Raw genomic sequence first — 21,754 nt, forward strand, 5'->3', positions numbered from 1 at the left:
TTAAACAATGTTTTAACAATGTGTTTCACTCTAACCAGTAACCGAAACTATTTGCAGTGTAGGATGTTTAGTTTAGCGTTATTTTTCAGTCTGCTCCTTTCGGCCCTGTCCGCGGACAAGCTTAAACTTTCTATCCTCGTAAGTGAATGTTATGTTTTATACCTTAATTAAGTAAAGTCGGGTATCTGGTTGTAAAAAGTAACCGTTAAAATTGGTTTGAGGATGGCCGGGCCTAATCTATCTCGTCCTGTGAATGGTATACGTGCCTTTTTCTGCAACAACACAAGCAACATCTTGCGTCTGGATAACACATTGAGTGTACGATACATGTACTATTTCAGATGTTCAGGCACGGCGACAGATCAGCTATCGGCATGATACCTAGTGATATTTATAACGTGTCAAGTTGGCCTATGGGCCCTGGCGAACTCACTCCGGTGCGTAATACTGACGATTACCCTTTATACTTTATTTTAACAACTACTGATGTAGATTGCAATAAATATCCGATCATAATAATATGATATTTTCCTTTATGGATAATTTCTTTATATGTAAAAAAGTTTCTGTGATATGAACAAAGGTTATCGATTATCGTAGGTTCGCAAAATCGCCAAGTTTTGTTCTAATCTGCTCTTTTCATCTTCAGATTGGGATGGAGAACCATTTGCTGAATGGCAAGTTCTTCCGAGCTCGCTACACTGATCCAAAACAGAAAACCTTCCTTGATTTAGACGAGAATTATAAATATGGAGAGGTAAGCCTCTTTTAAGGAACCTCAATTTTTACTTGATGAACGTGTTGTTTTAGTCTGAATAAGTATATCAGTATATGTATTATGTATCATGCGACATACATGCTGGTTTCAGGGCACTCTTTACACATGTAATAATGTATTGTCTTATAAATGCACATTATAAGAGATTTATAAAACTTAAATTATGTACAATTAGTCTAAATTTACCCGAAAAAGTGGCGTTAGCTCATGTATTTTCATGTACATAATATATACATTAAACATGTAACGTACGTGTGTCGTGTAGCAACATTCAACATATCTGACCTTTTTAGGTGTGTCATTTATGATTTAGGTTATTCTGGTATAACGTTTGAGTATGCGCCTTTAATTTAGGGCCTTAAAGGAACGACGTTCTATGACTTGGAGGTCCTTGATATCTACCATTCAGTTTATAAGATTACTAGGTCCGGGATATCCTTAAAAGATGACACTCATTGAATTTGTGTCACACTTGAAAATATATACAAGAATATTACATTTATCTTTCGTTATCTCAGAACTTTTTATTCATTGTGCATACCAAAATCGTAGCTCATCGCTTGCACAAAAGCTCTTAACAAAATTTTCAGGTGTATGCACGCAGTACGGATAGAGACAGAACCCTAATGAGTGCAGAAAGTATGCTTGCTGGGCTGTTCCCTCCTAAAGTAAGCTCATTTTCAATTCTGGATTATCCTAGACTTTTCCGTTTCTTTTTAAACACTTTCTTTGATGCAGCATTTTTGTACATTGAAATTAGATGCGCTGCACCTTCCCTTCTGACGTCATATCTACGCACGAGCAAGGACCACCCTTTTGAAATCTGCTCTTGAGATCTGTTTGAAAAAATGAAAAGATCTTCAAAATTGTTTATTAAAATACTGAGCAACTTAGATGCGACATCATGCATCAAATATGATCATAGGCCTTGGAAGCTGAGCACCAATTTGGCCAATTACCAAATTAAGGCGTTAATTTTTTTCTTTGTGAGTATTTCAGTATATCAGTATTCAGTATATCAGTATGCCAGTATCTTCGATACAATAGGAACTTTCTGGGCTCTTCAGGAGACATTTTATGACATGCATAAACCACAATCAATGGTAACCTGATATTTTGCACCGCAATTACTAATTCTGCTGAATCCAGGCGATGTAGAGATAAGAAGTTAAACTGCCACTGTTTCAGGAAAATACACTTAACAGCCCCCTTGATGTATGGCAACCTATACCAGTACACACTGTACCGAGGTCTTATGAACCGGTAAGTTAAAATATCACAAAAAAACAAATAGTAGTAAGCAAATCTCAACATAATATTACACAATAACAACAAAACGAAAGATATTTGAAGAAATGGATCAATATGGTAGAATAGCTAATATACTTATCTGACTATCAAATCGTGATTTTTTCAGGGTGCAAGCGACTTAATATTATGTTACGAAACTTTTGCTTAAAGTTTATTTTTAACCCCTGTTCTCTGTCAGATGTTGGACGGAACACCCGATAATTGTGAATACTGGGCCACCAATTTCCCTAAAACTATAAAACAAAACGAAGAGTTTATATCATTCATGGAAAATCGAACGGTTTGTTGATTATTTCTAAATAATAATATTAAAATTAACAAATATTTGATAATATTAGCTTAATCTTATTTAGATATAATAGTGTCGAAGGCAGTGGATGGCCAACTTATTAATTTTAGGGCGTATTGCGAATATATTTTACTCGTACAAATAATTTATCAAAGTAGAGTCACTCGTTGATTCCCATCAGTATCTCAGTGTGTGTGTATTATTAATCCTGTTTAGGACGTTTCTTGACCTTTTCTTCGCGTTTCCGGAAATCCTGATGCACTGAGTTAAAGTAATGTCAAGCTGAGTAGGTATTCAGTCATCCCCTAGAATACCTAGGTGATTAGAATATTTCCACCTCTCATCTGATCTAACACAATGAGTTAATCATGATCACCTTTTCAATATTATTTGTTTTTATAAAACTTTTAGAGGAAAACAAAATAGAAAGTCAAACTACTTTTAATGTGAGTCTTTTGAGAAAAAAAGTCTGAAAGTTTCTTTTAAAGAAACGGCTACCGGAAATCAGTTGTCACCTGCTGCTCACGAGTAGCCCTGAAATACTCCTGAACAGTGGGCTTGGCCCGAGTAAAGGATAAGTACTGACAGAGCTTCAAACGCATCATCAATACTGGACAATGGCACGAATGCCAGAAATGCCACCATGATTCGATACTGTGACCACCATCTCTCTTCAGGGACAAAAGGAAATCGCGGCATGTGCGGAATCGGTCACAAATGTTTCCACATTCTCAACTACTCTGAAACCAGAATGGAAACATTGCCCCAGAGCCCTTTCTGACACACCAAACTCCCAGGGATACTTCTGGTATCAATACCAATCGATCCCAATCGGTTTTAGCGCAGTACATGGCATTCTAAGACAATGTTCATTTCATTCATTCATTCCATGAATCAGGGAAATATTTCACAGGAGGGGCAAATCCAGCTCAGTTCACGAACATATAAAGCCAAAAAACATGTTTCCAAATCTGTCACAAATGTTTCCACAACCTCGGATTCATCTTCTGGAGTTTTGCCGGATTTTTGCCGGATTTTTGCCGGATTCTTGAATAACGGAAATTGTATTGATAAATGTTCTTTAAACTCTTTAAATAGTTAGAGCACTATAATACGGTCAATTTCAGGGAGTATAAAAAAATTTCTTCGTCTGTGAGTGGAGATACAAGGTCAAACACAAGAAAATATCTTCATTTGGCTAGAATTTTTGCCGGATTCTTGAATAACGAAAAATTGTATTGATAGATGTTCTTTAAACTCTTTAAATAGTTAGAGCACTATAATACGGTCAATTTCAGGGAGTATAAAAAAATTTCTTCGTCTGTGAGTGGAGATACAAGGTCAAACACAAGAAAATATCTTCATTTGGAGATTTGGCCAGAATTTTTGCCGGATTCTTGAATAACGAAAAATTTTATCGATAAATGTTCTTTAAACTCTTCAAATAGTTAGAGCACTATAATACGGTCAATTTCAGGGAGTATAAAAAAATTTCTTCGTCTGTGAGTGGAGATACAAGGTCAAACACAAGAAAATATCTTCATTTGGCCAGAATTTTTGCCGGATTCTTGAATAACGGAAAATTTTATTGATAAATGTTCTTTAAACTCTTCAAATAGTTAGAGCACTATAATACGGTCAATTTCAGGGAGTATAAAAAATTTCTTCGTCTGCGAGTGGAGATACAAGGTCAAACACAAGAAAATATCTTCATTTGGCCAGAATTTTTGCCGGATTCTTGAATAACGAAAAATTGTATTGATAAATGTTATATAGAATAGAGACTTTAAAATTTAAACTAATTTAAAACTAAGTTTTCAAACCACAAATTTTATTGCTGAAGCAGGAACCTACTGTGTAAATTTAATAAGTCTAACATGGTAATAGAGAGATGATGTAAAGTAGGAAATGAAGATATTTTCTTGTGTTTGACCTTGTATCTCCACTCACAGACGAAGAAATTTTTTATACTCCCTGAAATTGACCGTATTATAGTGCTCTAACTATTTGAAGAGTTTAAAGAACATTTATCGATACAATTTTTCGTTATTCAAGAATCCGGCAAAAATTCTGGCCAAATGAAGATATTTTCTTGTGTTTGACCTTGTATCTCCACTCACAGACGAAGAAATTTTTTTATACTCCCTGAAATTGACCGTATTATAGTGCTCTAACTATTTGAAGAGTTTAAAGAACATTTATCAATACAATTTTCCGTTACTCAAGAATCCGGCAAAAATTCTGGCCAAATTAAGATATTTTCTTGTGTTTGACCTTGTATCTCCACTCACAGACGAAGAAATGTTTTTATACTCCCTGAAATTGACCGTATTATAGTGCTCTAACTATTTGAAGAGTTTAAAGAACATTTATCAATAAAATTTTTCGTTATTCAAGAATCCGGCAAAAATTCTGGCCAAATGAAGATATTTTCTTGTGTTTGACCTTGTATCTCCACTCACAGACGAAGAAATGTTTTTATACTCCCTGAAATTGACCGTATTATAGTGCTCTAACTATTTGAAGAGTTTAAAGAACATTTATCAATAAAATTTTTCGTTATTCAAGAATCCGGCAAAAATTCTGGCCAAATGAAGATATTTTCTTGTGTTTGACCTTGTATCTCCACTCACAGACGAAGAAATTTTTTTATACTCCCTGAAATTGACCGTATTATAGTGCTCTAACTATTTGAAGAGTTTAAAGAACATTTATCAATAAAATTTTCCGTTATTCAAGAATCCGGCAAAAATCCTGGCCAAATGAAGATATTTTCTTGTGTTTGACCTTGTATCTCCACTCACAGACGAAGAAATTTTTTTATACTCCCTGAAATTGACCGTATTATAGTGCTCTAACTATTTGAAGAGTTTAAAGAACATTTATCAATACAATTTTCCGTTATTCAAGAATCCGGCAAAAATTCTGGCCAAATGAAGATATTTTCTTGTGTTTGACCTTGTATCTCCACTCGCAGACGAAGAAATTTTTTATACTCCCTGAAATTGACCGTATTATAGTGCTCTAACTATTTGAAGAGTTTAAAGAACATTTATCAATACAATTTTCCGTTATTCAAGAATCCGGCAAAAATTCTGGCCAAATGAAGATATTTTCTTGTGTTTGACCTTGTATCTCCACTCACAGACGAAGAAATTTTTTTATACTCCCTGAAATTGACCGTATTATAGTGCTCTAACTATTTGAAGAGTTTAAAGAAAATCTATCAATACGATTTTCTGTTATTCAAGAATCCGGCAAAAAAATCAGCGCCAAATAACAAAACTTATCCTTGTGTTTCAGGTATTACCTAGTAATCGCTATGTCTATATTACTTCACAGTGGTATATGTGGAAGTTGGTATTGTCCTGTTAATATTTGCCGAGTTTTGCGGACAGTTGGCCATGATTTCAAGTGATATTTTGGAAAAGTTTGGGAAATTTGCAGCGCGATTATCCGGCAAAAATCCGGCAATTCTGGTCTCAAGTACTTCTGGTTTACGTAGCTCGCAATAACACAAAGTAGATTGCGCGCGTAGTAAGCACTCACAGTACGCGCGGCTATTCGTTAATTTGATTTATTAGTTCTTCATCGTCGCGTACCTACCTCCAGTTGAGAAGTCCAACTTCCCATCCTTTTGATTTAGGTGAAGAATTCCTTACCCATTCAGGATATAACCAATATTAGTATATTCATCAGTCGATTGTAACTTCGGTTTAAACAGTTCGGTTAAATTATAATTAAAGAAAAGTACTCTCAATATGACGTGGTCAATGGTCATTATATTAGAAGATGTGGATCAATTCTGCCTCAGAATGAAATTGCTCAAAGTGAAACTATATATAGTAACACAAGATATAACAGTATAATTTAATTTATTTTCTATTCATGCACCCGTAGATATTTACAAATATGGTGTAACTAAACAGTAAACATGCATGCTAATGAGCTAATTACAGAAATCTTAGAATTCATATTTCAGCATTTGAGTAAAAAGATCCTTAACATAACCGGAATTGAATACCTATCAGATCAATGGACATTGTTCAAGATTATTACCGCCGTCCACGATACCCTCTTTTGCGAGGTTCGTAGTCTATCTAATAAGCTAATTACTAATCTAAGTATTCTTATTTCAGCATTTGACTGAAAAGATCCTTAACACAACTGGAATTGAATACCAATCGGATCAATGGGAATTGTTCCGCAGTATTGCCAACGTCTACGATACCCTCTTTTGCGAGGTTCGTGGTCTGGTTTTTTCTAAATTGTCCGGTGCAACCTAGACTTCCCAGACTACACTTTAAAACAGTCAGTAGTATGATAAGTGGACCTTTTGTGATATCCTGCCTTTTCAGAAAAGTCACAATATGACGTACAAAGATGAGTATGTTAAGACTGGATTGTTTGATTTAGTCACCCCGTACGCTGATATGGATTGGAAAACCTTCGGAATGATGACAAACAAAGAAAAGGCTCTTTCTGGAGGTGAGATGTGGTCACAGATTGTATTAAACCAGAAGCAAACATTCAACATGTTTTGTTTATTTTTTCTGAATATCTTTTACTGGGTGGTAAGGTCAAAAAGATATCGCAGCACGTGCGAAATCGCGATTTTTCCCATTCTCCGGGACAAATCGCGATTTTTACGTTTGCCGTGACGAATCACGATTTTTTCAATTCTCCGCGACAAATTGTGCATTTTTCTTTAAATCTGAGGACCAAATTTGCGCACTCTCCTTTAAATCCGAAGGAGAAATATAACATTCTTTTATAGGTATATTGAACCAATCACATCCACAGCCTTTCGAATGTAGGTACAGACTTTAGAAGACCGAAAAATATTTTCAGCTCATAATGACCAGGGTAGCATGAAACATGAACAATAGCGCTCCTACTAAATCGCTCGCCCAAATTTTAAGAAAATTCTTGTGAAAAGGCCCTTTGGGTATGAAATTGATTTATATCGGTGTATTTTTGGACGCTGATTCATCACCCCCAGGACGTAGGTTAAAAATGCTTCCCTGGAGAGTTATGGGCAAAAAACCGTTTTGGTCACGTGACATGCTAGTAAAACATGAATTCGATTGTTTAGGGCTCGGGTTAGGGTTAGGGTTATGGATAGCTTCGGGGTTATGGTTAGGGTTAGGGTTGGGATTAGGGTTTATGTAAAACCGTTTTGTACGGTTGCAAAACCATAAAAACCAAAGTCACGTGAAATTTTTGGGCGAGCGAATTAGTAAGAGCCTATATCGAGAGCAGAGGTGCGGACTACTGGGTGCGGACTTTAGAAAACCGAAAAAAATATGTTCAGTTCATAATGATCAGGATAGCATGAACCGTGGAAAAATTGGTTTCCAGGAATCCATTGCTACACGTCGGCCGCCAGACGCTTTGCGCGAAAAGAGGTATACAGCGTGTGTCAAGGAATCCACTTTCACAAGCATTTCTTAACCCACTCGTCTGCTGACGTAACATTGTTAGCCAAAAACGTCCCTAAAACTTAGACATACAAACTTAGACCACTAGACATAAGTTGACCACTAGACATAAAGTTAACCACTAGACAGTAGACACCCCAATCAATCATGTCTGGAAAACTGCAAACATTCACATGACGATGACTTACCCCACTTAAGGAATTGTGCGAGAAGACGATACAAAGGCAAACACGAGGAAATAACATAATACGTATGTTATGTGTTAGGCATAAGGGTAGCTAGCAGTTAATTTGTAAAGTGAGATTTGGAACAATGAGAACACAATATGGACTACAACTCATGAGGGTAAAGGATACATTTCTACGAACATAGTGATGGTGAATCACTTATAGTTATACAAAGGACGACACAATGCTGGATACATGCCTCTAACTAAGTCGCCCACAAAAAGCCACTGAGCTGCAAAAGTTTACCACTACTCGATAGAATTAAAGATGTTAAGTGATTTTAACCTCATTCTGTCCGATAACCATAATGATAATATGCCATAGGACTGCTTGTTCCAGAACCATGTGCCTAAGAACAACTTGTTCACTTGAAATACCGTGGACATTTTTTCGAGATTTTCGCCACGATTTCACCACGATTTTGCTAGTTTGGCCTAAATAATCGCGATTTTCTTTTGTCCTTGAATTTACCAGAAGCAAACATTCAACCTTTGGCTCTTTGGTGGGTAATTACTGAAGATAAATATTATCTCCTTAATGGGATTTGTGCACGTTTAAGGTTATAGGCTGTAGCTTATGTAAAATTAGGTACCTTCTTTTTTAATCACAGTTAATGAGTAACAAAATAATATAACTTTTTCTAATTTATTCCAAATTTAACTTATTCATAAATCCATGGTTATTACACTAGAAAATCAATACATGTACTTACCAAAATAAAATAAAATCGTCACTTAAAAATTAGCAACAGTATAGGGAGAAACATCTCTAAAAACGAGTGGGTTAATTACTGGACATATAAGATGAAATAAAACAATGCCAAGAATCCGCAAACATTCAAATTCTGAGTGCCGGCGCCGCTCATCCTGCCGCTCTGTTTGTAAGCATAGCTGGAGTCCGTGTCCACTAAAACTCTGATGGTGAATCCCGACCCGCCAGTCATTTTGGGAGGGATCGCTATCAGTGTCGCTCCTGAAGCGATAGGAGATGACAAACCCTTTTCAGTAAATGTCAATTTAAACTGTCCATATTTTGTTGAGGAATCATCATTTTTTATTATGGTAGAAAACTCTAATAATTGAAATACTATTAATGGTATTTAAATTATTAGAGTTTAAAAACAAAAATAATTATAGAACCCACCGCTCTCTGGCACTTTATCCAAACAGCACAGATTTTCTAGTCCGTATTTATTGTTTGCTTCCAAGGTGTTATGTACCGGGAACGCCCCAGATACTCCAGCATCAATGGATGCTGTATCAATACCAACCCCTGAAGGTATTTTAGATATAAATATGAAACAACCCTTATGGCTAAATTAAAAGAGTTTCCTGTTTCAAACTGAGATTTTCCAGTAACGGAAGTCACCTGTAATCTTGTAATCAGTAAGGAGCTTTGTGGCCAGCTCTGCGCTGAAGCCGGGGAAGTGGATCTCCGCTACCCACGCATCATAGTCAAAATTGTCTGCCTTTTGGTCCATTGCAGTTCCTGTATAACGGTAAGATTTAGGAAAAACCACCAAACAATTGTTAATTAATCTCTAAGTACACATCTTTGGTAGTTACAAATTTTGTATGTTGATAAAAACCAAAAGATACAATAACCCCCTCACCAAAGTAAGCCTCCGTATCTGTGTACTTATCTCCCCACCCTGTCTCCATGAGCACGACAGCATTATCTGGCACCGCGCCGTGCTTCTCTTCCCAATCCTGGAGATCCTGTACCGTCAGCATGTAGTCCCTATTTTTAGCACTTTTCTCCTTCACGTTTACCTTAACGACAGGTACCACGAAATTCTCTATCGGTATGGAGGCGAGGTCCCAGGCTGTTTTACCAAAGTGGTAGGGAGCGTCCATGTGAGTCCCTAAGTGCTCTGTCATCTCTATGTCTTTCGAGGTGTAAAACGCACCATCTTGGTCATCTGAAACAGTGTAATTCGGAAATAATTCGTAATCGTATACTCTAAAGCTCTAAGTACTCACGTTTTTGTTAAAATATAGGAGTCGTTATTTAATATTTAATGCCAGAATCGACCCTCGTGGTAGTAAAGTTCAATGCCAATCATAGTAGAATTATAAAATTGGCACATTATAATTTGGACCTACAGAGAGCCAGGACAGAGTGTTTGAAAGGAGTGTAGCCTTCTACCGGCCAATTCCTCGCGTTCTCATCCAAAATGTGACTCAGATCAACAAGCTCAGCTTGCACTCTCACGACCAGTAGGATGATGAGAAGGATAGAGTGGTTCATTTTTCTATTGTTGTTTTAGGGATGGTTAGAACGGGACTAAGGGGAAAAATATAGAAAACCGGGTTCCTAGGGTTTAAGTCTATGCTAATTGCTAATCTATCTCTAGTCACGCAGCACGAAACGGTAGGGCGTACCGTATGATAGAAATGAAACGAAGTTATGAAAAAGGAGAACTATCAAATGGAAATGAAATGTAATGGTGAACTTTAACAGATAAAACTTCTTAGTTTGAGAAAACCTTTTGACGCGAATATAGAAAGCCGACGTGTCTACTCACCGAGGATAGTGCTCAGCGAACTGGCTATCGTCAATCGGGTCCCTTAAAGTAATTAAGGGGTAACTAAAAAGTAAGCTCTTCGGATATACTCCCAAACACGGTCACGCCATGATGCGTGACGGTACAACGCATCTGCTTGCACCACTGTGACCCGCAGTCTCGCCAATGCAATGGGCACTCAACTAGCAGTCACCCTGTGGCCGCGAGGACCAACCACAGGCCTGGCTGTAAGTCAGGTACAAATGAGCGGACGGCTCATTTTCAGCCAGTCAACCAACTTACACTCAAAATGTGTAAATTGAAATAAACCCTTACATTTTAAACAACTGCGGAAAAGTTAAACCTTTCACAATTTCACCCGGAAACCTCTAACGGTCACCTAAAACAGCTCATATAGGGATAAGGGGGGGGGGGGGCCAATGGGTATTTTTTGTGAAACTTGATTTCGAGATAGCAGTTGACCAACAAACTAGGACCGGTGATCAAACCTTTGAGGTTTGAGGGGTCCCGGACACCAACCGCCAAACGGCGCCTGCGGTGCAGCCACGCCCATATTTCATATTTGGTCCAAACTAGGCCCAATTTGACCAAATACCCTGAACATGTCCAAAACCCAGGTTTAAGATGCTCTTGTAGCTAGTGGTATCCTGAAGCCATTTATGAAATTTCATCAAGATTGGACACAATATGACTGAGTAATGAGCCAAAAACCATATACCCAAATTTTGGCATACACACAAAATTTAATAGATTTCGGCCCATAAATTAGTCAAATATCAATATTTGTGAATGAGAATAACTTTATGTGAAAGGTAAGCCTAAACTACATATTCTCTGTAAGTTATAGCTTTATATCTGTTTAAATGTGGATACTAAGGCGAAAAGACCACAAAAAATGAACAAAATCGCCTGTAATTGTATCTTTGGTCGCGATATTCGCGGAATTGATCTCATTACAAATGTAACAACTCAATCAGTGAACTCAATAGTTAACTAGGAGAAATCTACCAATTCTCTCCTTTACATTAAAACTATACAGTGTTAATGAAGTTAACAGTCAGTGTAACATGAAGGCTTCTCTGACGGAAAACTTTTGTAAACTCTGCAAAACAAACACAAGACAACACATTCCCTGACACTGTACCTTGTACACTTATATCACCGAGTATGTTACTTCCTAGTTTCTGAGGACTATGTAGTTGCATATCATTAGTTGATATTAATTTGTCTCCAGTTTACTAAGTAAACTTCTAATAAAGAGAATTGAGTTACCTTCTATTCATCACTATGATAACATCATTATGGAATATGGATCGTTTAATTTGTTCAGTCTCATGCAGGATGCAAGAAACGTTTTAGAAACTATTCGTGCTAGAACAACTAAAATGAAATGTGCGTGACCGTTATGGAACTGACTCGATTAAATCTATTACCTATCTTACTGATGAGCTGCAAGATAACATTACGTGCTTTATATTACACTCAAAACTTACTACAGAGAGATAGCAGCAGATCTATGCACTCTCAGAAACACGAACAAATTTAATACATTCCCTGTCATTTCCCTATTAAGTTCAAACTTCAAAATCCCGAAAAATCAAACATTGAGCGGCGATCCCCAAAGCTGGATGAACTAACCCCCTAATTATTTACAAATTTGCCCAAATATTCCACATTTATATTTAAAATAAAACAAGGCACAAGGTATGCAGTACAAGACAGTAATATTGTGTATGATTACAAGTAACTGACTACAGAGCGTTTAACAAAGTTGCAAAAGCTACGGTTATATTCTGTCATCATATTATCCAAAAAATAAGTCTAAAATCGACCCTGTTACGACCAACATCACAACACTGACATGGTATATAGTATCGGTACTACTACCGGTAAAGAAAGTGAGAGGTGTAACTGATTATTTGTAAATAATTGGCTTTGTAAATAAAGTCACGATCCAGTAACTTGATTACAAATCATCACGTTTTACGCTGCGTAAATAAACGTACTTGTGGAAGTGTTCTGACTTCTGAGGGTCACTGATGATATCATGATTTTGTATCATTACATGATTGAAACATTTGTCTGACTCAACCGGTCGTTTCATTTTGTATCTAGCTCTCGGCTTGCCGATTGAGCACTGTAAGCAGACGACGCCACCCACAATTAACCTTAGATATATATATACAACATTGTTACTGCATTTGTTCTCCATACACAACTTGAAAGCTATTCTCAAATAGGGAGATTAAGAAGAAAAATGCGTCTTAATTGATCTTTAGGCAAAATCAGTAAAATTATCATGATAGATTTTAACAGCTGATTAATAACAAAAACTTTGTATTATGTAGTGACTCAGTTTAATTCATCATCAGAACTCTTATTAACACTTATCCAGTCCTCAAAAGTTGAATGTGGTTATAATCAGTAAATCCCCCCCCCCCCCCCCCCCCCCCCCCAGGACTGTCAGTAACCAAATAACTTTCAGGTGTTCTGCTGAATGAGCTTAAGACAAGAGTAAAAGATGCTGCGAACGGTTCTAGCGATGTAAAGCTTGTTCTATTTTCTGGGGTAAGTCAAACCACATATAAACGAAATTATCTTTAAATTGTTATCAAAATGTTCGCAATTCAAATAATATAAAACCAGCGTAATGAACAGAATAAGATGCTGTATAAACGCGGAAATTCATGGTTCACCGATAGTACCTAATTAATTTATATCGAGTATCGACAAATCTGCAATGCAGTCGTAATTTGTGGCTTCAATCCTTCACTTTTAGTTCAATGGTGAAAATAACGATGAAACCTCCTCCATCGTTTACTATAGAACAAAAAAACAGGACATATGCTTGTTTTCCATTCTGCCAAGATTCCTCAAGTAATCTGATCATATAACCCGTCTCTCAGCATGATACGACCCTGGCTGCTATTCCTCAAGTAATCTGATCATATAACCCAAGTAATCTGATCATATAACGTAAAGTAAAGTAAGTAACCCATCTTTTCTCTCAGCATGACACGACCCTGGCTGCTATACTGACCACTCTCGGAGTGTACGACTCTGTACAGACCCCCTACGCTACCGTTCTCATGGTAGAGCTGTGGGAGAAAGAGAATGGGGAGCATGAGGTGACTTTCCTTCGTCACCACAAGGATCAGGACCTGATTACTTACCAATTACCTGGGTGCACCGACACTGGCTGTACTCTCGACCAGTTCTACGCGTAAGTCATTGTTTTTAGATGCATGTTTGGTCAGTTTTATGCTTTTGTATGATTCAGTGTCACAGCCTTTGTGACTAAGTGAATCAATTAAGTGATTAAGAAACTATTAACTTAACTCCACAGTGTGAACAGTGAACTCGACCTGACTGAGGAAGATTATCGAGACCAATGTAGGATTGGACTACCAGATCTTGTCCCAAATATGTCCAAAAGTACGTTTTTTAATCTACTTCTACTTTCATCACCATTAATATAAGTTTCTCGTTGTTTTTTATCATAAATGACTTCTTGCAATATTCACAGCTTTTAAGGAATTATTCAAGCCGGCCGGTACCATTTTCATCAATATTATTGCAATTCTAATTTCTACATTGATTCAGAAGACTTCAAGCAGAAACTTAGATACATACGTATTGTATCTGCTATCAGCTATATTCAATTATATATCTGCTGGTATTAGAGTTAGAAGTCATTGTGGGAATTCGCAATTGCAATTTGCATGTACCCAAAATCGAAGTTAATTTATATTAGTTCTTTTATAGAACACTATTTGCTTGTAACTGACAGTTTCCAGACTATCGAAAATATGTATTTTTTCTCATTAAATAAGAATACAAAGATAAGTTAAATTATCTTATGGTTATTGGTTATTGATATATATTTACTTATAGTTTACCTACATTGTGTCCGGCATGACCATCAGCATCCTAACACCTACTATAACATCTAACACCTACTAGTTATTTATATACTACTAACACCTATCAGTTATTTAAATCATACTGATAAGGCCCTAGATAAGGACACTTTATTTCACTTAATTATCCGATTTTAGCTTAAAATAATATAATTTACTTTTAAATCATATCACGATTCTGTAGCATACAGGACCTCCGGTTCTCGTGAAAGAATCTGATTTGAACTATAGTTTTATATACTATCAGTATCATAATCATAATATTTAGTTATAAATGGAACCCACTGTTACATCTGAAAACAAAGTCAAGATCAAATGTTCAAGCTGCAGCGGCTGGTGTTACTCTATTAGAAATATTCGCACATGCTTATGGTGCCAAAGTAATGTCCATGTCAAATGTTTTAAGGATAATTTAGGCTGTACGAGTTGCTGTGAAAGTATCATTCCTGGATTTCACGCAACCTACTATGAAATCTATGACGACTACAGTAAACTTAATAGTGACATATTCAATCCGTACGATCAGAATAGTCGATTTAATCTTATTGGCGACGCCATGACCAACGAAGAGCATCAAGATTCAACTTGGAGCAATATTTCATCTTTCCTAACTAGTTGTCAGTACAAACAACAACGTAACGTGAAAAAATCTACCTGCTCTCAACTTAAAACATTTTCTATGAACATAAGATCCCTTATTAAGAATATAGATCAACTACGTGATGATATTGAGACTTATGATAAGTATGATATATTGTGTTTTAACGAAACGAATTGCACTTTAGGGAAATTACCGAACGGAATAAACGACGTTACCTTAGATGGATTTCATGAACCATTTATCCAGGATCCAATTCGACCATCTGGAAAAGGTGGGGGGCTAGCCACTTATGTACACAAACGTGTAGTCGATTATGATAAAATTGATATTTTCACTCCAAACCCTGAACCAACTAATACTAGTGGCGAATTCCAATTTATCAAGCTCCATCAGTGCAAAGGATACAACAGAACGAAAATAATTGGCAATGTTTACCGTTCTCCCGCTAGGAGACCTGAAGCGTTTCTAGAAATTTTCAAAAATACGCTGCACAACCTAGGGAGACACACCCGTAAACATATGACGCTTCATGGAGATTTCAACCTTGATTTACTGAAGCACAGCAGCGACCAAGCATGTCAGAACATTATAGATATTGCGTCCTCTTACGGTTTTATTCAAATTGTATCACGCCCAACTCGCCTAACGGACCATAGTGCCACGCTTATTGACCACATCTACACAAACAATCTTGAGGATACAATAAGCTGTAACGTCTTAACGACAGATATGTCTGATCACTTAGCAATAGTCACTACAATAAATCTTGATAACACGCCAACCAGCAGCTACCGCTCTGCGTCTAACTCACAAAATGTATCTCAAACTGAAACACGTAGATTTAACGACACCAACAATCAAAAATTCAGAGACTTAATTATAAATGAAAGTTGGTCAGAAATTTTTAACAATACCAATGATGCCAACGAACAGTTCAATAATTTAAATACGGCTTATAATAAGATTTACGAGTCTGCCTATCCTACAAAAAGACAATCACGAAGACAAAATGAACGTGTTAATCCGAAACCATGGATGCTGCCCTAGCTCGAAGAAGCTATAGAACGTAAAAATGAGTCATATTATGATTTTGTTAAGGAACCATCTGATAGTAACCGCAGTAAATATGACCGTCTGAAGAAGTTTTGTAATAGACACATCGATAAAGCTAAAAACAAGCACTTCAAAAAATTTTTTGAGCAAAACAAAGAAAATTCTAAGAAGCAGTGGCAAATGATAAACAGTCTTCTAAATAGGAAAAAATCTAAACCTACTTCAATAAAACTGACTGACGAAGACGGCTCAATCAGCACTCCGGCAGCTGTAGCAGAAAAATTTAACGATTACTTCTCAAACATCGCTCCAAAAATTAAGTCTGAAATTAGTAGTAGGACCACTTTTGATCCTGGTGGAACCCATAGCACACTTCGCAACGCCACTCCAAGTAGTATTTACTTAAAGCCAGTCACTGCCACAGAAATTCAGGACGTCATAAACCTGCTTAAGAATAAAGCCACACTAGACACTAAAATTGAACCTCTAAAAATCGCTAACAGTTGTCCCAGTTTTACTAGTGTACTAGCCCACGTTGTCAACAGTTCTTTTGAACAGGGGATCTTTCCACAGGCTTTGAAAGAAGAAAAGGTGGTCCCAATTCACAAAGGTGGATCTAAATCTGACATAAAAAATTACAGACCAATATCTCTTCTTGCTTCTTTCTCTAAAGTATTTGAAAAGCTAATGCATAACCGAGTTATAAGTTTTTTAGATAAATACAGCATACTATGTGAAAACCAATACGGTTTTCGCCCGGGTAGGTCTTGTGAACATGCTCTTCTCAACGCAAAAGACACCATTCTTAATTCAATGTCTAAAAAGCAGATAACTTTACTTCTTTTAATCGACTTCAGCAAAGCTTTCGACCTTGTGGATCATTCCATACTCTTGCGCAAGCTGGACCATTACGGCATAAGGGGTCAAGCCTTAAACTGGTTTAAGTCATATCTCACTAACAGGAAACAGTTTGTATCAATTGGCTCGTCAAAATCCTCGACCAACCAAATTTTATACGGCGTGCCTCAAGGGTCAATATTAGGACCTTTACTTTTTATAATCTACATAAACGACCTGCCTCAAATATCAGATATAGCCAATTTCATTATGTACGCAGATGATGCCAACATCTTCCTGATAGGAGAAAATCTTAATGAAGTTTACGATAAACTAATAACTCTTAGCGATGCCTTAGTTAAGTGGGTAGATAATAATGGTTTAGCTCTCAACCTTAAGAAAACAAATTATATGATCTTCTCTCGACAAAGAAATCTTAATTATCGTGATGTGGCAATTTCTGGTGTCACAATTGAGAGAAAAACAGAAGCCCGTTTTTTAGGAGTTATAATAGATGATAAACTAAACTGGTCCCATCATATCTCTGCCATGAAAATGAAAATGTCCAGATACATAGGAGTCATGTACAAACTTAAAAAATATCTGCCTCTCGAAGCACGTCTTCAAATTTATCAAAGTTTTGTGCAGTCACACCTTAATTATTGCAGCCTTGTATGGGGTTTTGCTGCCAAGTCTCATATTGAATCACTTTTTGTAAAACAGAAAATGGGCCTTCGAGCAGTATTACCTGGTTTCGTCAATTACTGGTACAAGGACGGTATCCCCCCAGCAAGTACCAAGTCTGGCTTTTATTCACATAAAATATTGACAGTACACAGTATCATTGTAAAGAACGCACTCATTTTAATGCATAAATTGAAAAACTTTCCTAATCTAGTACCATTGTCTCTCAAGAAAACAATTCCCAAAAGCGCACCATTATTTAATACTAACCTGGATTCTATTCTCACTACACAATGGTCAGAAAAGTATGGTCAACACCCTTACAACAACTCAGTATTTTTTAAAGGTCCATTATTAGCAATAAACCGATATAATGTTGCAGCAACTTCCCCGCCTAGTCTATTTAACCTGAACATTTACAAAACTTGTATAAAAACTATGCTCATCGATCAGCAAAATGAAAACATCGAAGACGAATGGCCTAATTTCATGTTATTTTGTATAACAGGACTAAGAAAATCAAAGCGTAACATAAACCAAAATGCCGATAATAACCTTGTCTCTACATCTTAGATTATATGCACACACTTATGCATCACTCAATAAACGTCGCATATCTCATAAATTACACTGCCAACATTGGACATTTTTTATTATCGCCGCGTATTTCAAATCAAGTTACAAATTCTACAAATTTTGAAGTGCTCAGTCTTGTTTTACTTTTTTAATCTTTACCTACTAACCATTGGAAAATAAAACTTTAAGTTATAAACCTTCCTTGCATTTACATTTTATATTTATGCATGTGCCCCACGGGGATGAATTTCTTATTACCATTGATGTTATATATATTTTTTGAGTAAACATTGGCTGGTACCACGGGCCAGTCCCCAACCAAACCAAACTATAACACCTAACACCTTCTCTCCTAGACATGATGTTCCTTCTTCTGTGTGTTACCATCCTTCTCTGTCTCTCCTCCGTCTCCATGCTAATATTCTACACGTACCGAGTTAAACAGAGAGCTGGCTTATATCCTGGGTAAGTTCCTGTCATTATTATTTTGTAACATTCCTAGTAACATTCCTCATAAGTTAAGGGGTCGTTCACATACTACGTAATCACTGAGGAGAGGGAGGGGGTTTCTAAATGATTACGCTAGTAAAATTTTGAACAATAACTATGTGTAAAACTGATTACGGAGGGGGTTTAAAATTGGACAAAAAGTGGTTACGTAATATCGGCGACGTTTTTTATAAAAAATACGTTTCATCATCAGCCACCACCCTACAAAATATCTAATTCTAATAGATTCCTTGAAAAATGGAGAAATTTCAAAAACGACTTAAACGCAGTTGAGCCGCTCTAGTTGTCCCAGTTGTGGCAACTGGTATTGTCTAAACGGCATATCCCCAGATTGGTAGATGGTTACCAGGGATTGCTGTTAAGGGATCTAGGAGTCGGTGAAGGGTCAGTAGGGGGGCGCGCGCTGCGCGTTGGTGTTTAAATTTAATCCACAGTTTATTGGAATATAAACTTCAATTTATAAAACGGCTGAAAGTTTCTAAAATAACTGTCTAGTTTTTTTTTTCAAATATCGCGTTTCAAAGTTGGGCCTTTACACATACACGCTGACTTCAAGGACCCATAACTGTGGCCAGGGTCAATATTTTGATGAGTTGATGAGTTAAAGCATAAACATAATCTGGTAGATCTTACTCCCCTTTTTTCAGAAAACATCGTGAAATTGATTTTCATGATTGAACAAATTGGGACCCAAAATACTGGGAAAAACTTCAATAACTCAAAACGATTATTTTTATGTTTTAAGATTAACCCTTTTTATAAAACGCCGACGATATCTGAACGACCCCTAGCAGACTTTGCTACAGGTCGAAACACGACTATGTCAAGTCTGTTGGCGGTATTCAAACTTGGACCCCGCAATTTTCATTAGGTATTTTATAAGCCGCTTTAAATGGATGTGCCTTTAATGATCAATCTTGCTTATTTGTCTTGAACAAAATCACATTTAGGCAGAAATACAAGAATTTCGCTTAGTAAAAGGTTTGCCATGTTTGTTTAAAATCAAGACTCAGTACGATTGTCTCAAACAATGTTTGGCTTTTTGAGCAAGTACTTTTCCATGATTCATAATTTCATGACCTGTTTACAAATGTTTAGAAATGTATATAAATATAAAATGATCAATGAATTATCTGTATTTGGACGCCAACATTATGGTTAAATTGAAGATTTATCCCATAATTCTGTAATGATCAGTGTGCAGTGATCGAATGATGTTGGTTGTTGACTAAGAAATCAGATTCGGTTGATCTACATTTCGATAATATGTAATCTCACAAGCTTGAAAACCAAGTAGATTCATGATGATTAGCTAGCGATATGAATAAGGTAACAATTTCACATTTTAATCTTTCAGCTCCGAATCCGATCAAGTGAGGGCTCTATTACAGGAGGATTACTGATCAAGGAACTAAAACAACTAAACAAGCCTTCCGTCTCGTCTTTATACTTATCTTTTCAATGACTAATTATTATTACTAATTATGAGCTTTTTATTCTTTTTGGACATCAGTATCAGACATTTGTGTTTCTACGTTTAGATTCGCTACTGATTTTTAAATATGTTTAATAATTCCCCGCTGTTTAGATGGTAATCACAGTTTTGATTATGACAGTTATTTCAACGTGATTATCATGATGCTTGTAAAGTTTATTATAAGAGCGAGCTTTTCAGAAAGCATGTTGTACCATATCTAATCATTTGATAGTCGATTATGTGTACAGTCAGTATTTTGAGTAATTTTATTTGAAAATTTATAATTATATGAATTTGGGCTGATTCATAAATATTTGTTTAATACCTTCTTGCTCTTATTCTGTCAGCAGAGATTTTCTCCAGACTTTTGTCTCATAGCGATCTGAGCTAATGTCTGAGACAGGTCAAAGAAGTGGGAGCCAAAGAGGTATATGATTCTGCTGTTACTTTATAAATGTAGTTTAGATATGTCTAGGTAATCATTTAATAATTGTAACCGTATGAAAGATTTTAAGCTTTTGATTTCGGTATTTTTTCGAAGTAACTATATCGTGATGTTATAATGTTATTATGTATCACTAATACCGTAATCAGATTAAGTAATAAAACATAAAATGGGGAACTGAGTAACAACCCAGAGAATTCCAGATCTCCAAACATTATTTACTTACCTCTGTAGCAGCATAAGAATAGGATCTTACCTTTCAAAAGTGGGTACGCTTGCTTATCGGGAAACGGGATTTTTAATTTAACGGGAATAATTTGAGAAATTGCATTTTTGAGAAAAATTCGGGATCCGCTCGAGCAAGCTTGAGAAAATTTGGGATCCGGTCTAAAAGGCTGGTGGGAAACTTTGGCTAGTACCGGGAAGAAAAATACTTTTGAAAGGTAAGCAAAAGAAATTTAACAGTGAATTTCGTACAGTTCGCTTTGCCTTGGTGTTTAATGTAAGGTATTAGGTATTGAAATAATAATATTGTAGCAACTATGAGTATGGTGTTTCAAGGCTTTGAACCAAAGAACCAGTTGTTTGCAGTTTGGACTGATTGCTAGTTCAAGCCTTAATTGGTTATGTGAAAAATTTATTTGTTGTACATTGTTTTACTGTAATTATTGATTAAGCAATGAAAGAACTGTATTTTTGAATAATGGCAAACAGTTTTGAGAATGCCAACATACCGTTACATTCACAAATTAACATGTAACAACCGAAACAAATAAAACTAAAAAGCAGATTCCAAGTATAATATAATTTACCTATTAGTAGAGGCTCTTACGGGCAAAAAGACGAGTTCTCTGCTACGAGTTTAGAGACCTAACCGCTTATTGGACACAATAGTATGATGTCTAAGGATCGATAAAATGTTAAGAAGTATAAATTTGTCACGTGCTATACCAATGCGCGTTTTAAACTTTGACAGTCTATTACTCTAAGGCAAATAAAGTAATTATATTCATATTTTGTCAGCAATAAGATCACATTATTTTCTATTTGGTGTGAAAATATGAGCTAGAACGGACAT

The 21,754-nt window shown here is 36.3% G+C and overlaps 2 protein-coding genes across 4 annotated transcripts; one reads left to right on the plus strand and one right to left on the minus strand.

The window, feature by feature from the left end:
• Positions 1-51: 51 nt before the first annotated feature.
• Positions 52-21,361, plus strand: LOC134814747 (prostatic acid phosphatase-like). Of its 3 annotated transcripts, XM_063822946.1 has the most exons (14): positions 52-138; positions 342-437; positions 650-757; positions 1,369-1,446; positions 1,967-2,041; positions 2,268-2,369; positions 6,518-6,622; positions 6,737-6,866; positions 13,059-13,141; positions 13,585-13,796; positions 13,920-14,008; positions 18,601-18,709; positions 19,705-19,735; positions 20,112-20,197. In XM_063822946.1, the coding sequence occupies exons 1-13, from the start codon at positions 64-66 to the stop codon at positions 19,727-19,729; spliced, it is 1,287 nt and encodes a 428-aa protein (XP_063679016.1). In that variant the 5' UTR covers positions 52-63; the 3' UTR covers positions 19,730-19,735; positions 20,112-20,197. The 3 variants fall into 3 exon arrangements, with proteins under 3 accessions (XP_063679016.1, XP_063679013.1, XP_063679015.1); XM_063822943.1 differs by lacking the exon at positions 19,705-19,735 and having other exon boundaries at positions 20,112-21,361; XM_063822945.1 differs by lacking the exons at positions 6,518-6,622; positions 19,705-19,735 and adding an exon at positions 6,361-6,465 and having other exon boundaries at positions 20,112-21,358.
• On the minus strand, positions 8,746-10,296 carry LOC134814748 (isatin hydrolase-like). Its single transcript, XM_063822947.1, has 5 exons — positions 10,152-10,296; positions 9,659-9,967; positions 9,415-9,534; positions 9,190-9,318; positions 8,746-9,018 (listed from the first exon to the last, which is right to left on the minus strand). Exons 1-5 carry the CDS (start codon positions 10,294-10,296, stop codon positions 8,834-8,836), a joined length of 888 nt encoding a protein of 295 aa, XP_063679017.1. The 3' UTR covers positions 8,746-8,833.
• Positions 21,362-21,754: the final 393 nt, after the last annotated feature.

The sequence above is a fragment of the Bolinopsis microptera genome, chromosome 5 (assembly GCF_026151205.1).
Source record: "Bolinopsis microptera isolate Bmic1 chromosome 5, MBARI_Bmic_1.0, whole genome shotgun sequence".
Lineage (NCBI taxonomy): Eukaryota > Metazoa > Ctenophora > Tentaculata > Lobata > Bolinopsidae > Bolinopsis > Bolinopsis microptera.

Bases quoted from the DNA above. Each gene is read 5' to 3' on its own strand.
- LOC134814747 (XM_063822943.1), top strand. From the start codon at position 64: ATGTTTAGTTTAGCGTTATTTTTCAGTCTGCTCCTTTCGGCCCTGTCC. The intron at 6,867-13,058 runs GTGAGATGTGGT...AATAACTTTCAG, and splicing joins AGAAAAGGCTCTTTCTGGAG to GTGTTCTGCTGAATGAGCTT. The intron at 13,797-13,919 runs GTAAGTCATTGT...TTAACTCCACAG, and splicing joins ACTCTCGACCAGTTCTACGC to TGTGAACAGTGAACTCGACC.
- LOC134814748 (XM_063822947.1), bottom strand. From the start codon at position 10,296: ATGAACCACTCTATCCTTCTCATCATCCTACTGGTCGTGAGAGTGCAA. The intron at 9,968-10,151 runs GTAGGTCCAAAT...ACACTGTTTCAG, and splicing joins ACACTCTGTCCTGGCTCTCT to ATGACCAAGATGGTGCGTTT. The intron at 9,319-9,414 runs GTGACTTCCGTT...AAATACCTTCAG, and splicing joins TACTGATTACAAGATTACAG to GGGTTGGTATTGATACAGCA.